This window comes from Propithecus coquereli, unplaced genomic scaffold (genome assembly GCF_000956105.1).
Source record: "Propithecus coquereli isolate 6110/MARCELLA unplaced genomic scaffold, Pcoq_1.0 Scaffold381, whole genome shotgun sequence".
NCBI lineage: Eukaryota > Metazoa > Chordata > Mammalia > Primates > Indriidae > Propithecus > Propithecus coquereli.
The window spans coordinates 141925-158446 of NW_012149519.1; the positions used below are offsets into that span (position 1 = coordinate 141925).

Consider the following 16522-nt stretch of genomic DNA (forward strand, 5'->3'; position numbering starts at 1 on the left):
GCCACTGAGTTTTGAGAAGATCTGGTCATCTTTTCTAGAAAGGCATGCGAATTTGTGAGACAAGTATCCAGTGCTACCTTTCCGTAACCAGATATCATATGCTTCAAAAAGTAGAGTTAGTGGAAATTTTCTGGGTGTGCCTGCGGTGCTGATTTCTAAGGGAGGGGGGTGGACCAAGGAGAGGGTCAGTGCCCAGTACTGGGAAGAAGAGCCTCAGATGACTGAGCTGGTTGTTAAGCGTCAGAGGAGGTTGCTGGCAGATTTGAACTTCCTGAAACCTCTCAGCCACACCAAGAATGGGAGGTTAATGTGACCTCAATTCTGTTTTAAGCCCTTTTGGGAATCTTTGCTGCCCTAGGTACTGACATGGGGAATATGGTGCCACCAGCCTGTCTTTGCATGGCCCCTACGGTCTACCTAGAAGATAGATAGGAGTTAGACCTGGGGCTTGCGTAGAGCCAGATTGGACCCTCTGTGAAGCCCAGGTAAAAGCACACTGACATTTCTCACCGACCAGTGAGAAGACTGCTCTGGTGAGGGGGCGTGGACACAAACCCCTTTCCCCTGGCTTTTTCACCAAAGTGGCCTCCATTCGCATCCGCTTTTCCAGACACCCTGAAGCACGATCCATACAAAACAATTTCCCCTGATGGAAAATGAAAACCCATAACAAAACACTTTCCCCCTCCTTCCCATCCCCACCCCACTCCCTCCAGCCCAATACCCTGAATACTCACAAGAGAACACTTTATCTATACAAAATTAATTAGAAAACAAAATATTTACATATGAAATAAACACCATCTTGATTTCTGTCGCCAGTGGAGACTGAAAAAGCCCCCTTGGTTCTAGATTGCTGTTCGCTAGGTTAGTTGGTTTGGTTTTTTTTTTATTTTAAAGGGGTGAGGTAAGAGGAAGATGAGGGGATGAGCCCCTGACCCCCAGACAGAGTCGGGGCGAAGCGATGTTTAGATGGCCCTTCGCCTTCTTCCTCCTGGAGAAGCCTCACGCCCTCTGTCCTCTCCCAAAGTCTCTCCTTGATTCTAAGGTAAAGCACTCGTGCCCCTCTCTGCAAAGCTGTGAGAGGTTCAGCCCCTTGCCCCCACGTTCATTTCGGAAAGAAAACAGAGCTTTACAAGGCCTTCAGTTGGCTTTAAAATGAAAGATACTGAGGTAAAAATCAAGGAGGAGGGTGGGGGCAGCAGTCAAGGGTGGGGATGAGGAAGGGTCTCGAATCAGGGCAAACGGGAAGGCAAAGAGCAGCCCTGGAGGGTGTGACTTGAAGAGACATGGCAGCTTCCTTCCAGAGGAGGATGAGCACCTTTCTGGTTTGTGTGTCCTGTGTGCAACATGGCGGTCCTGCGGTCAAGCTTCCAAACAGACCCGGGGCTCTTTGGATGCCACCCTGTGCAGGGGAGGATGGCAGGACAGTGGAACTGACCCACAGAACAGCCCTACCCCAAGTTTTGGGACCGGCAGTGACAAATATTCATTTCCCTTCTCCATTTTCCAACTTTAAGTGAAGGGGGCATCATACATGCCAGTACCCTCATCCCTGGAGTTTTATACATATTTTTTTTATTCTTGAATGGTACAATCCGAGAGGGAAAGGAGGTGTTGCAGGAAGGTGAAAGGGCCTCTACCAAGAGTGTTCACTCTGGGCTCAAGTCACATTCCCAGGGAGCCAGGCCCAAAGAGGTGGTGGAGAGTCCCTCCCCGCCTCCCTTCCCCCTCTTCCAAGTCTCTTCCCTTCTTTCTGCGCCTCCTGAGCTGCACTCACAAAGCCGAGCTCATTTCTCACAGCTGTCTGTTCCATAACAGTTGTAATCAGTTCTGGGGAAGAAGCCTGCTCTTCTAGCTTCAGGTTAAGTAAGAAGGGATCAAAGCATTGAAAACATCCCCCTCTCTCACTTACCCTACCATAAACGACTCTTCTTCAAAGCCTCACCTAGCTCTTCCCCAAACCTTGGCCCGTTGAGGGTCTAAAAGCTCAAGAGAACTATATAGAATCTTTCACTCCCAAGTGTGGGCAAAATAATTATGGCTGCTTCTGTTTCCCTTTAGCCTTCCTGGAAAGTTCTTGGCCCAAACTGGTTGCAACTATTGGCAATCACTGAGAAATCATTGTTGTACCTGCTCTCGCAGGACTGCTTGCCACCTTCTTTGTCTAGACCACAGAATCTTCTTCGTCAAGAACTTCCTTTCTTCTCATTCAGGAAGGCCGAAGGGGAGACAGCCCAAATTCAGGTAACATGTGACCATCTCTGTTTGTATATAAGCCAAAGCAAGCACATTGCTTAGGGATGTTGCAAGAGTCAAGGTGACCTTCTCTACATTTAGAGGCACCTGACTACACGTGTGTGCAAGTGTATATGACTACACACGCGCACACGATCCACCTGCTCTTGCCTCCAATGCACCATGAAACTCTATTATATGTACTTTCCAGTTCAATAATCCACCCATCCACCAGTGACCGTTCAATCCAGCTAACCACTAATGAGTCTCATGGAGTAGAAGCAAACTTTTTTTGGCTTATATATAAACATGGCCTGGCACCCTCTGCTTGGCACGTGATCCCAAGACTGATATCATCTAAGCAACAAGAGTTGCCAAAGCCTCTTTTCAATCACAAGCAGTATGCTACATGGTCTCACTAGAATGCTTTTGCTTCCTCACCTCAATGACAGGATCAGTTGGGGAAAAGCTACCTCTGTGCTCAGGTGGCCTCCTTTGGTTCTCCTAGCTTCACTCAAAGTGGGTGGCAAGGAGCTCTTGCCTACTAGGAGGAAGCCTGCATGCAGCACCTCCTTTTTCCACTCCAGCCTCCCCTGCTGGGAGGGCCGATTGCGTCGCATCATGGGAACAGGAAGGGCTGACAGATGGGGGAAGGAGGAGAGAACTGGGAGGAGGAAGAGAGATGGTGCTGGTCACCAGGGTTGCCCTCCGTAGGAACCAGAACTCCAGGATCCCATAAATAAATTAAAACAACAAGAAAGGATCAAATGGGAACCAAGTTCACCCCCGTCACCCTCTGTGTCATGCGCGCCACACGACCCAGCCTTACCCTCCCATACCCACCTTAACCTCTCTCTTCCCTCACTCAGACATCAGACTCAATACTAGAAAGTTTCTCATAAACATGCCCATTGCTGGAGCCATTGAAAGCCCTGGGGTTTTTGTTGTTAGGCACACAGGGGTTGGACTGGTTCCCTATACAGATGTCCTTCTGGAAACGGCCTGGCACAGCCCCATGAAGGGCCGAGACCACCGGCTTGTTGGTGACAAGGGCCCGGAAGTCCGGCCTGGCTTTCGATGCCCCCGCCACCGTGGGCTGCCTGAAGAAGTAGGATTTGCTGCCATGGAGCAAGCACTGGTCGTCCCCAAAAGTGGGGATGAAAGGGTTTTGCGTGACCCGGTCAGGGTAGAGCGACTTGCTGAGCATGTAGCCGCCGCTGCTGCCACCGCCGCCGCCGGGGTTGTTGTGGTGGTGGTGTCCGGCCGCGGGCGCCGAGGGCTTGTTGTTGGCAAAGGTGCTCTCGCCGGCTGGCATCTCAAACATGTGCGCGTAGGGGCTCCCATCCATGAACCGGCCCTTGTCTTTCAGGCTCACGCTGCGCGGGGCCAGGGCGGCTTCTTCCTTCTGCAGGTCCACGAAGGTGTCGTACGAGTGCTGCCGCCGCAGCTTGTTCCGGTTCTTCTTCTGGGCCTTGGAATTAGTCGGGCTCTGCGGGTACTTGGCGGTGGAGGCGTTTGACGTCGCCGCCACCGGGGCCGCCGGCTGGTCCAGCTCCTGCAGGGAGTTGTCCTCGCTGATGTCGTACAGGTTCCCCGCCTTCTTGCACGCCTCGCAGCGGATGCACGCCTGCCGGCCCGAGTTCTGGCCCGGCGCCGCCGCCGCCGAGTAGTTGTGCAGCTTGGAGGGGCAGCTGCGGCAGAAGTTGCCCCCGGCGCGCTCCTCCCACTCCACGTTGGTCAGGTTCTTCTCCCAGGGCGCCGGGACCCCGCCGACCACGCCGTGTTTGTCGCCCGCCGCGTGCTTGAGGTGGGACCTGTTGGTACAGGGCCCTCCCCCGCTGACCGAGTCGCGCTTGAAGTCCTCGCTGCGCTCCTTGTAGATGTCGGTCAGGTCCACGTGCTCCCAGTGCGGCGAGTTCTCCTTGGTTCGGAACTGGTCCAGGTAGAAGTCCCGCAGCCCTTCCTTGTCCCTGAAGTAGCGCTTGTGGTCGGGGGAGCGCGGCGGCCGGCGGCGGTAGGCCAGCTCGATCTCGTCGAACTCCCGGCGGGACTTGGCCGAGGCCGGCCGCTTCTTCAGGCTGTCCTTGTACTGCTGCTTGCGCCGCTTGGCCGCGTTGCCCTCGATGTTCCCGTAGGTGACGGTGTGGGTGGAGATGTCGGACACGTCGGAGCGGATCAAGTCGTCGTGGCCGCTGTAGCGGTCGCTCTTGAAGGAGAATTTGCCGTACAGGTCACTGAGCTGGCTGTGTTTGGAGGAGGGCAGGCCGATGTCCAGGGGCTTCTTGCTGATGGACCTCGGCTGGGTGGTGAAGGGGGGGTTGTCACAGTCGTAGAGCCCGTCGATGGAGCTGGCGCTGCCGATGCTGTGCGGCCGGTGGTGGTGGTGATAGTGATCTTGGTACACGTTGCTGTCCTTCAGCTGCAGGTTACCGAACGTTCTCTCCACCTCGCTGATGTAGTCGCTGAAGAGGTTCTCCTCGCAGGGCGGGTTGTTGTAGGATTTGCAGTCGGAGTGCGTGAAGCTGCGGCGGTGCTCGGAGATGTCATAGACCGACGACTCGCGGCGGATGAAGTCCAGGGCGCTCTGCGGCGAGCCGTTCACCCCGGACAGGTTAGCCATGTTCTTGGCCGTGCGCAGCAGGCGCAGGATGTTGGAGTGCGTGTTGTTCATGGTCGCGGTGGGGGAGTTCATCACGGACTGGCGCTCCTCGATAGCCACGCCGTGGATGCAGCTGTAGATGCCCTGGAGCAAGAACAGGATGGGACGGATTAGGTCTCCAGAGAGGCAAAGGGTGACCATAACAAATATTTTCACCACTAATTGCCCAACTGCATAAGGAAAAGTCAGGGAAAACATGAAGCAGGCAGCCTGATATACTCACAGAAAGATGTGGCTAGAAGCTTGCCTGCTTTGGACACTTGAATGTAGCGAGTTTCACGTTACGAGCTGAAGTCAGTGATCTGGCCATGAAAGAGGGGCCGTGGCCTTACCAAGCAACTGGAGCTAATAGGCTAGAATTGCAAGACACAGCCTTCCTGCCTCAACTCCACCGCTGACTTACCTTTGTTTTCCTTTCTATGCCCTGATTTTTACATCTTAAAAATGAGGCCAGGATATCAATCCATAGCAAAAAATACTGTCAGCCTTCCGGAAATAAGTGGCAATAGATGCTGAGGTTGTTCTGCCCTGGCTGGCCACTCTTGGCCGGCAGCAAAACACAGGGGAGCTCAGTAGCTTCCAATCGCCACTCTTTCCCAGCTCTGACAAATTTTGAGCAGCTTTTAGAATTTTGGTCACCAAATAACAGCTGAGCAATTCTCTTCTTGAGCCAAGCGTGAACAAAATTCACAGAGAGAGAGAATTAGGAAGCCCTGGGGTCAAAGAAGGATTTTTTTCTGCTGTGTTCTACACTGTGGGAGGGAAGAATTGGGACAAATACCCAGTACTAAATAGGAATAAATAACTCCCGTGTTGAATTCTCTCCTTTGTTCTTTCTTTGGCTCCTGTTTTCCTTCTTGTACTTTCTCACTCACCTAATATTATCATAAATAATTAATGTCTTAACAAATTAGTATTGATCCAGCACTCCCTGCGTATAGCTCCTTGGGCAGGGCTTTGAAGAACTCCGTCCAGGGGAGGAAATGGGTTGGGTTCCTGGAGGGCTCAGTCTGTTTGGTTCTAAAGTCAAGCCATCCTACCACTCACATCTTGCTCCCTGCCTTGGGCAAACTTGGAATTTTCTCTGGGGCAAGGGAAGGTATTTAAAGAGGAGGTTGTTTGTATTATGTCTTTCCAACAAAGGGGATTAGTTTGGAAAGGGAAGTTGTCCCAGTGGATGCGGATGGGACCAGAGGTTTAGAGGAGGTGAGCTTCATTGTCCCACAGGGCATCAGCAAGATAGATCTTTTAGTTGTGATTACTCCAGGTGCTTTCCTAGTCCTTCCTTCCAACCCTTCTTGATCAAGGCTAGGAGAAAATGCCAAGCATTTTTCCTCTATAGAGGCATTAATTGTGTCAAAGGGTTATGAGTGGGATTTCTATTACAGGTCACTAGCTTCCGTTGCTTCTGGCATCTACCTGAGACCTTAGGAAAGGGCTACACAGTGGGACAACTTGGCTCAGGGACCAAAACTGCCACAGTTCCACCTTCCTGCCCTGATGCCACTCGATGGCCTGAATCAACTCACAGCCAGAGAGCAAATGGAGACATTGTTCTCTAGCAGTAAAATGCTACAGGAAAACGATCAAATGATGAAACAATTTAATGAGAAACCCATTTTCTTACATAACTCCATTTGAGTTGAAGTTGATCATATATGGATTGTGGATCTCATCTCTCATGAATGAGTCTCACAACTTCATTAACAAAATCAAAAGAAGTCCACTTTTTTTTTTTTTAAGAAACTCCTGTTCACATACAAAACTGCGTTCCTAATGTCTAACTTTGCACTAGAAATGAAGAGAGACCTGAATAACGAATGACCTAAGCGTTATGCTCTTGCTCCAATTAAAGAAGTTTCTGGAATATAAATTTCTTATGAGTCAGAACTTATTTCTGAAGGCTCTGTTAAGCTCTTTAACTCCTCATAACCCACAACATGGCTAAAACACAGAGTGGAACCTTGAAATCACCAATAATAACATATCTTTGTGTATGTTAGAATAAGAGAAATATGTAACATTTCATTATTTAAATAGAAATGTGATTTTTCAAAAGGATTAAATGATTAATGCAGCCTATATAGAATTAACTAATGGTGATGAAAGGCAATTAGTAAAAAGCCAAATTTTCCATTTTGATAGATCTGCCAGTTCTTACAGAGAACTGAATGCCCATGTCTCACACAGAAAGCTGTTTCTGAAGGAAATATAGTGCCACCCATTTTTTTGAGCCACTCGAAATTACATCATACAAACTCCTGGGGAAATGCAAGTGCTGTGGTTTCTTGCTTTCACAACGTAAGACTGGAGTTAGTGCCCTCTTGGGTCTCTCTGCCTTACGCAGTGCTAGGCTGAGCTGTCTTTAACAAGCTGTAGACATTTAAATCAAAGCACTTACTCTGCTGATGGAGAAGACCATGCCAGGCTTGCCAGAACAGACACCCATAAAGCAATGCCGGAACTGCCAGTAGAAAAGGTGTTCGCAGATGAAGGTGATAAGGCTGAGTGCCATGGCTGCCCCCAACATATAGAAGACTCCCGCCATGTTGTCAATGTCCAGCTGGCTGCTCATGACCTCATTCTTCTCATTGTGGCAAATGCCAGTGAGCCAGAGGGCTTCTAGCTCTTCCATCTCCCCTGGAGACAGAACAGAGAAGGAAAACAGATAGAGACAAGAAGAGTGGAGAAAAACATATACAGAGAGAAAGAGACAAGGAGACAAAAAGAAAGAAAATGAACAGAGAAAGATAACAGTAATTTTGTTAATACCATTATATATGAATTCATCAATGTACTCGATAAGTATTCAGTGAAGACTTAATGTGAGTACTATAGGTGATACAAAGACATGAGATGTTGCTTCTGCTGTCCAGTATAAGTGGGTATGTAAATAACCAGTATGACAAGCTATATGCAGGTAACAGGAGTTCAAAGCAGCGAGAGTAATTCTGCAGATGGCGTGGCTAGTGGGTTTTCATGAATTGTGGACTTGGAGGTGGGCGTGGTGGATGGGTGAATTTTAATTTACATTGTGCGAAAGGGCAATCCAGGCAGCAGGAATAGCATGATCAATGGGGAAACACAAGGCTTGTTCATGGAAAGGCATGCAAAACAGTTCAAACAGAATAACAGTAGGCAAAACAGCGGAATAAAAAAGATTGATGCAAGAGTGCTGAGGACCTGAGTATCAGACTCAGTGCTCTGCACTTTATTTTATAGACAGTGGGGAATAACATAATCAAACAAATGATTCCGAAAATTGCGCAAAGCAGATTGGGTAGGGAGAGGAGAGACAGAGAGAGATTGATTAATTCCCTAGGGCCCCTCAGATTTGCTGATCTCCAGTGTAGAGGAAAACATAAATATAAAGAGCAAAGAGGAGTGAGTTGGATAAAATTAGACCACCAAATTCAAACCTGCCTCCTTTTAATATTATTTAAGGATGCTTTGATTACTTCAATTCATGTAAGATTTCAATAACCTTTATTCCCTTTGCTAGATACTAGGAAGTAGAAAGATACAAATCCCAGGAAAAAGAAAAATACAAGAAATCATGTGTGCCAGAATGCATCCCATCATAGACAAGCAAAATCCTGAAAACCTCATGAAGAAAATTGCCCATTCCAATAGTTTCAGTTTGGTCAAAAATCTGAACTTTGTTTGCATCATCTGACTAAAGCTTTGGTAACTTTTGCACATCATCTCTGCTGCTGCTCTTCCTGATAGATATAGGCTCTGTTAATTGCCTTTAAGTGACAGCTACACTAAAATTACAGAAGCTCTTATACCAACATGGCTAGTTAACACTCCAGCTAGGATGCCCTACTCTTTCCAATGTTAATCAAATCACTTTTTACTGATTTCTTTGATCAAACTATGATTCTCCTAACTAGTGGAGCAGCCCACTTCACCTGGAGTCTGAAAATCCACCTGTGGTTGTCTGCTTCTGATCTCATCCCTAACAGCAATGCTTCTGCAGACACAATTTAGAGAGCCACTTGGCTCATGGCTGGTGGAGCCAAGTGGAGTCAGGCTGCTCATCCGTAACTGGATTAGATTGTGTGAGGCTAACAGAAAGAGTCAGTACTTTGGACAGCAAAGGGAAGAGGAATGCAGAAGACAGGAGTATAATGAAATAGGAGATGAGATTTTCCCAAATCAAGTTGGCTGCTCAGTCAGCATTAGGATGACACTGGGGAGTAGCTGATGGTGTCTGCCTCTGAGGCTGTCTAGTCCTGCCTCTTGTAGCTGCGAGAGTATGACAGAAGAGAGGGAAGAATGAGTAGAGGGTCACAAGCTTATTTCTTTGCCCTTTCTCTGGGCACATAAAGAGCAGAGACCTTCCACAGTTCAGTCTACTATGTTGGCCACACGTGAGATGATTGGTTGGAACACTTAATATCAGCCTTTCTTCATTTATCCCTGAAGGTTTGATTATAGCCTGCAACCCAGAAACATACCTCCTTGACAAACTACGCTAATCCTCTCCCCTCATCTTTCACCCTGTTATGGGTTGAAAGATGTTATAATATCCTCCTAAAACCCATACGTTGAAGTCCTAATCCCTGGCACCTCAAGATGTGACTTTATTTGGCAATAGGATCATTGTAGATGCAATTAGTTAAAATGAAGTTATCCTGGAGTAGCATGGGCCTCTAATCCAATATGACGGGGATTGTTAAGAAAAAGGGAAATTCAGACATAGACAGGTACAGAGGGAAAATATGCACACAGGTAGCACACCAAGTGAACACGAAGGCAGAGATTGGGGTGATGCTTCTACAAGATAAGTAATGCCAAAGATTACAAGCAAACCACCAGACGCCAGGAGAGAGGCATGAAAAGATTCTCTCTCAAAATCCCCAGAAGGAACCAACCCTGCAGAAACTTTGATTTCAGACATCTAGCCCCCAGAACTGTGAGACAAGACATTCTGTTGTTTAAGCCTCTTGGTTTGTGGTCCTTTGTTATGGCAGCAATAAGGAAACTAATATATACCACCCAAACTTTACAATATACTGTGAAATGCTTTTCTGGAAATAGACATGCTAAAGATATGGAGAAGGAGAAAAGGTTGGTGTTTTGTACTGGGAGTTGGTAGAAGACAAATGGGCACCTTCCTTTAACTTACCATCTCCAAAGAGCTGCAGGATGGCAAGGTCCACCTGGCGCTTCCACCCAGAGTCTTTCTGGATGGCGATGCCATAACCAGTGGAGGCAAAGACCTTCCCGCTGCCAATGGTCACCAGCTTGCAGCCTTCATCTCTGCCTGCCATGTAGTTCAGCACTGCTGCATCATAGATGAAGGCATCCAGTTTCCTGTGCAAGAAGAAAGCAAACAAACAAAATCCAACGGAGGAATTTCAGAACAAAACTACCTATGGGGCCATTAACATAAAGCAGTAGGGTTCCAGCAAACTATTGGGAGAACTGGTTCAAAGTACGGTTTAAGTTGGAACTCTGCCAGAATCTAAAGCCTAAATCCCAGACTGTTCTTTATGAGATTTCAGGTTGAAAAGAGAAGTTCTTTTCCTCCCACTGGGAATGATGAAAATGTAAGTTGGGCCTGAAGCCAACTCATAAACTGTGTCTGAAAAGGAGAGGGAGTAAAAAGGAATCAATAAAAATAATAACAGAAATAATGAAAAGTAACCACCACAACAATAGCAACAAATAGCATGGGTTAGATTTATATAACATTTTTCATTTCTCGGTTCATTACAGTCCGGAGTGGGGATAAGTGTAGGTGTGTGTGTTCCAATAGACGTGCAGTACTATTTTTGTGGTCAGAAATGTTCCAATATTCTGTTACGCAGCACAAGGATAGAGGTGAGGGGTGGGATGGTGGTGGCACAGGCTTGTGTGAGAGCAAAAGTTTGACATTACAAGAGAAAGAAACATCTAGAAGAACTCAGATGTCTCAAATTCCTGAACATATGAAAACCTCATTTCATGTATTGCTCTTTGCAAGGAAGGAATATATAGGAAGGGAGGAAGGCCAGGATTAGGGACAGGAAGGCATGAATCCATATTTAAAACCAATCAAAGGCAGAGGAAGTAATTAAGATATAGCCATACAAGTAATAGCGAGGTCTATAAGGAAGAAAATCATGCATCTCCCCCTTCACTTTTACAGGTTAAGTAGATTTGTTCCTCCTTCAGGATAAAAAACAAGCCCTTCTGGCATGATAAGACACAGAACATTTTATAAAAGGAACCCTATAGAAAGCTCTGATATGATTGAAAACTGTGGGTGCACAAGGGGTCAGACTGCCAAAAGTGGTCCTACCCTCAAGCTCAAATCCCATCTTCTGAAATCTCCTGTGACTTTATTTATGGTGGTAAGATGGAATTTAATAGGATTTTAAGTAACCGTGTGTCTAGGTGGCTCTTCTCGGCCTGGAGGTGCAGGGGTGTTGAGAGGAGGCCCAAATGCTGCTGGTTACCATACAACGAAGGAAATGCTACAAGACCGTCTAGGCCCCCAAATGCCAGCATGTATAACGTGCAATTATCTATCATATTCCACAGCTGTAGGTTCTGGAGCCCAGATCAACAAAGGGACAGTGTGGCTGAGACTGTGTAAGCCAACACATTTGTAGTTCACAAACTCCTCTAAGTAAACAAACACTCCTTAGAGTACAGAGCTGGATCACAAAGAATGCCAACAAAAGCTGAAATTGGAAATCCTTTGACACATTCTTCTAAACACTTTTACGTTTTTCCTTTTATTTCTCCCTTGTTTCTAAGACACCAGAACCGTCATTTTCACCTCTTCTGACAAAAGGTCTTTATTTCATATGTAACACAGGAACCTCATCCTGGACTCTTCCCTCCTACTTTTACATCCATATCATTTCGGTTTTATGGTTATAGTAACACAAATAGAAAATACATAGAAATAAATAATAGCATAGGAATCTTTGTACACTGGCCTGAATTATACCATCAAATTTAACTTGGAAATCCATAAAGAGCAAATGAAGTCTTCTTTGATTTAACCTTTTCTGGCACCAGGCATGCAATACTGGTACCTCTGATTCAATATATGTATAATAAATGTGAGAAACATGTGAAGGACTCTGAGCTTGGAAGCAGTTCTTACCCTGTTTTCAAGGAGAGCAATGCATCATCTACACCCCTCTGGTTGAACTTTCCCATGTAGGCATGCATTTCCGCGTAGTTATTGCGAATGTTCCTCTCTGTGCTGCCATTGGGCACAGTCCCAAAGCGAAAAGGGGGTGAGAAGTCATTAGGTCTCTGGAACTGGAGAAAGAAAAAGAGAGAGAGAGAACAGTTTAGAAAATATGAAGAGACATTAAGTTGGCATTTGTGGATTTATAATGGAAGAGACCCAACTATAATTCACCAAATACATTAGCCCTCACTCAGGAGCCACAATTGCTATCTGAAAGTGGATTTCAATTCAACTCAATTTAATACATATTGTTGAGAGATTTCTATTTGCCCAGCCCTAACTTTAATCTATAACTCTTCTGTGTTCATTTTATGAATACTGCACAATGCCGGTAATGATGGGCCAAAAAAGGAAAGTACTGTTAGCTTAACTGCAGCAGACTAGTCACTTCTATTTCTGCAAATTATGTAAAATTTGCATTCGGGCCTCTTAATTTAAGGGCCTAAATACCTTGTCATTGTGTTTGTAACGCTGCAGGACCTTAGCAAGGTGAGCTATATTGCACTCCTGAAGATAATTTGTTGAGTATCAAATAGGTTTTGCTAAGAAATTTTCTCTTGACCTTCCCTGATGTGCTCAGAGCTCATATTTACCCCACATGAGTTGCAGGATAAATTGTAAAATCAAAGACAATTTTAATTATATTCCTCCCCTTGCTTAAGAACGGAGAGTGGATTTCCAGTCCGATCGTAATAAAGTGAAATCTCTTGGATGTTCACTCTTATTACATCAGCTTTATTTCTGGCTATTACCCTGCAATGAGTAAGTCTTTATGTTGCTTCCTGAACACCTAATTTGTTCATTTGTATCTTCACAGCCTCATACGGTCCATCTCCTCAGCATAAACTCATCTTTCTCTCTAGGCCAATTCGTGTCCTTCACTTCAAAATATAATTTAAAGCAATTTCTTCAGGATACCTTCCGTGAATTCTTTCTTCCATCCAGTCTACCCAAAAGTGACCCATCAGTACTTGTTATTCTTGGTTTAGATCTTGTAATTCACACTACAAATTCAATTACTGTCTAAATGTGCTGGCTAGGTTATGAGAGCTAGTCTCTGATGCAGTTAGTGAGTTTAAGCTCTAGATGGAAACAGATGGATTTTTGAAGACCAGCCCTGCCACTTACTACTGTGTGACCTTGGGCAAGTAACATAAACTCTCTGGGCATCATTTCCTCATTTGTAAGAAGGAGACAATTAATGCCTAGCTTCTAAGACTGTTGTGAGGATTAAATGATATAATGTATGAGAAGTCCTTGGTACAGCACCTGGCACACAGTAAGTGCTCAATTAATGTTCCCTTACATTATTTTTCATTCGTGTCTATATTCTGCTTTCCTAGTAAGTTTCTGGCTCTCAGCTTCCCATTCTATTACTATAGCAGTGATCATGTAGACTATGACCAGAGTAGCTCTGCTGTGGCCTGCCATAGGAAAGATGATGAGGATATTTAAAGTCCTCTTGTTTTCAATACCATTTGCTTTGGAGATAAATTTGAAAATCTAACCTTCCAACTCAAGAGCTCTCTGAACCTTTGGAATTGTCTGGGCTTGGAAGCAATTCTTTTCCTTCTCAGAATATGGGGGGTTTTCACAGAAAGCAAAATACCACAGCACCAGGAACAATAAACGCCATCTTAATTGCTCAGTGTTGGCCATGGTTAAAAGTAAAGTCATGCGGAGCTGGTAGGCAATCTGTGGTGCATTAAAAGACTCCCACTTCCTGCCTGAAAGAGCTTCCACTTTCGCCCATCACAGTGCTTTTTGCCATTAATAGTTTTTGTTTTATTGTTTTTAAAGGAGTTATGATTTTTAAGTGAATAAGGACACTAAAAAAGAGGCAAAAAATTTTAGAACTGAATAGGCCACTCAAGGTTAACTAGTCCGAACCTCTCGTTTTACAAATGATGAAACTGAAGCCCAAAGAGGGTAAGTAATTTGCTCAACATCACGCAGTGACGGTGGTGGCTACCACGCTCAGGGCCCCAATGGCCCAGTGATCGCTCACTGCCCCAGCAAGTAAAGTAAACATGGGTATGCTTTACAGAGAGACAGACACCAGAATGCTTTGCATATCACTGTGAAATAAAACACTTCAGATGTTTGAAGAAAGGTATTCAACAAATCAAAAGTAAACACTATATAAATAATAATTAATTATCTTTAATCAGTAATTCTCCCACTTTGCTAGCACAATGACAACTAGTGCTCAGAATAACTAAGATACTCTAGGGTGCGAAGTATTTTCTGAAACATCAACGAAAATTGTAATCATGGCCAATACAATTCTAGTATAAATTATTATACTCTAATTTTTTTGAAAATTGGCAATCCAAGCAAGGTATATGCAGCCATTTTTGATTAACCACATGGAATCCAATGCCCAGAGTGCCTCACTTCCCGATGAAACTACATTACAGGATATTTCCATACAACTCTATAGAAATTTTTAACTTTAAATTATTTTTAAATTTCTAGATGCTGTTTTATAACTGTATTCCTGAATAACTAAAAACTAAAGAAATGATAAAGGATCTAGCATAGCTAAGACAACTTTGAAGAAAAACAAAATTAAAGGACTTATACTACCTGACTTCAAGATTCATTATAAAGCTACAGTAACCATGACAGTGTGTTATTAGCATAGAGATAAAGAGATCATCGGAACAGAAGAGAGTGCCCACTAATAGACTCATACATAAACAGTGCAAAGGCAATTCCATGGAGATAGGATGGTCTTCAACAAATGGTGTCGGAACAATTAGATATCCATGTGCAAAAAAAGAACTTCATTTCACACCTCACAAGATACACAAAAATTAACTCAAAGTGGATCATATTTCTAGGAGAAAATACTTGTAACCTTGAGAGAGACACAGATTTCTTAGATACAACACCAAAAGCACAATCTACGAAAATAAATAAATAAATGAATAAATAAAAAGATAAAAGACAAACTGGGACTTAGAGACAAGATGGCTGACCAGAGACACCAGCTGCCAGTTCATCTCAGAAAGAAGGAAAAGTTTTGGATGAAAAAGAGAAAACAAATAAACAAACACAGATCAGGTGTAATTGCGAGGGAAAAGTGTCAGAACCTATAAGAGATTCCATAGGAAGAAGCTGAGGAGCAGAACAAAGAGCAAAATATCGGCAGGGGCCAACCCCTGAGAGGCTTAGATTCAGAGAAAAGGGTAGGTGGAGCGGTTTCTCCCTCCCCCACATCCCTGGCAGTCAGCAGGCACCCGGGCTGCAGGAGAGCCTTTCTACACTCAGGAGCCCCAAAGCTGCTGCCACCAGTGAACTGGGAGCTTCTTGAGGACAAAACACCAGGCTGCCAGCCCCCTTGGGTTCACTTTCTGTCACCATAGACCTGAGCTGGGATGGCAGGTGTCAAATTGCTTCTCCACCTGTCACACACCTATGTCCTCCCCATGGGGCTTCAGCCCTGCGTTTTTTTGTCTTGCTCATTCCCACACAAAGATTTCCCAATGTTGGTCTAGACTACAGGAGCCACAAGGAGCTGGTGGGTCCTGGGGTCTCCATGTGAACCCCAAGCCTGGAAATTCCATGTGAGCTGGAGAGAGGATCAGAGATGACCGGAGTGCTAGTTTTCTTCAATTCATACTCTTTTTCTTCCCTGCCCCTCACCCACCCACAGCTGCCAAGAGAGACACTTGAGCCAGGGTTCTCAGGAGCTGCTGTCTCCTCTCTGTTGGGGCTTCCACTGAGAGTGAGGCTCAAACCTTTCCTCTTAAAGACCTGCAGATGACGAAGGGGTGCTCAGACTGTGAGCTTCCTGCTCACCGGCCCTCCCCAGTGCTGCCTGCCCAGTTGTTCCATCAGAGCAGGGCACACCCCAAAGCAGAGGGATGTCAAAACTGCTTGAGCACCCCATAGGCACCTTGGGGCCAGCACACTTCTCTCTGGCATGGGAAGGGATTGATCTTTGGGGATTCGGGCACAGGTCTGCAGGCCAGATCCCATACCCCCAGGACTGGATCGTGTTGCTCATAGGCAGAGAGGGGAGATTTGTGAACTAATCTTGGGAGGTGAGGGAGCCTGGGTGGGCAAAACTGAAAAGGGAGTGCAGTGTGGATCCCAGCCATGGCACACTCATCGAGCACCCCTCTCCCCACAGGAAAGCTGTGCTCTCAGCCCAGGCTGGAATCCTGGAGCTGGAAGCTCCCAGCCCACAGTGCCATCATGGGGGAGCTCAGCTAGTTTGAGCTCCTGCTTGCTGGCAGACATCAGAGGGAGACTGCAGACAAGGGGAGGGGGAGAAGAGCAAAATCTTCTCTTGACAGCCAGATTGTGGAACTCAGACAGCCCCCACCTCCACAAGCAGACTTTCTGGCTGGGTGGGGCCACCTCAGGCCCTCCCTGGAAGCTCTCCCCAGAAGCCTCGGGGTGGATCTTTGACC

General features: G+C 45.9%; 1 protein-coding gene across 1 annotated transcript in view; it reads right to left on the reverse strand.

Annotated features, from left to right (window-relative positions):
- Positions 1-1587: 1587 nt before the first annotated feature.
- The window catches only part of GRIN2B (glutamate receptor, ionotropic, N-methyl D-aspartate 2B), a 448376-nt gene continuing 433441 nt past the window's right edge, over positions 1588-16522 (reverse strand). The window contains exons 10-13 of the mRNA XM_012652167.1: positions 12006-12166; positions 10032-10219; positions 7299-7537; positions 1588-4981 (exon numbers count right to left, since the gene is read on the reverse strand). Of these exons, the coding sequence (XP_012507621.1) occupies positions 3104-4981; positions 7299-7537; positions 10032-10219; positions 12006-12166 (2466 nt within the window). The 3' untranslated portion in view covers positions 1588-3103. The remainder of the gene's footprint in view (positions 4982-7298; positions 7538-10031; positions 10220-12005; positions 12167-16522) is intronic.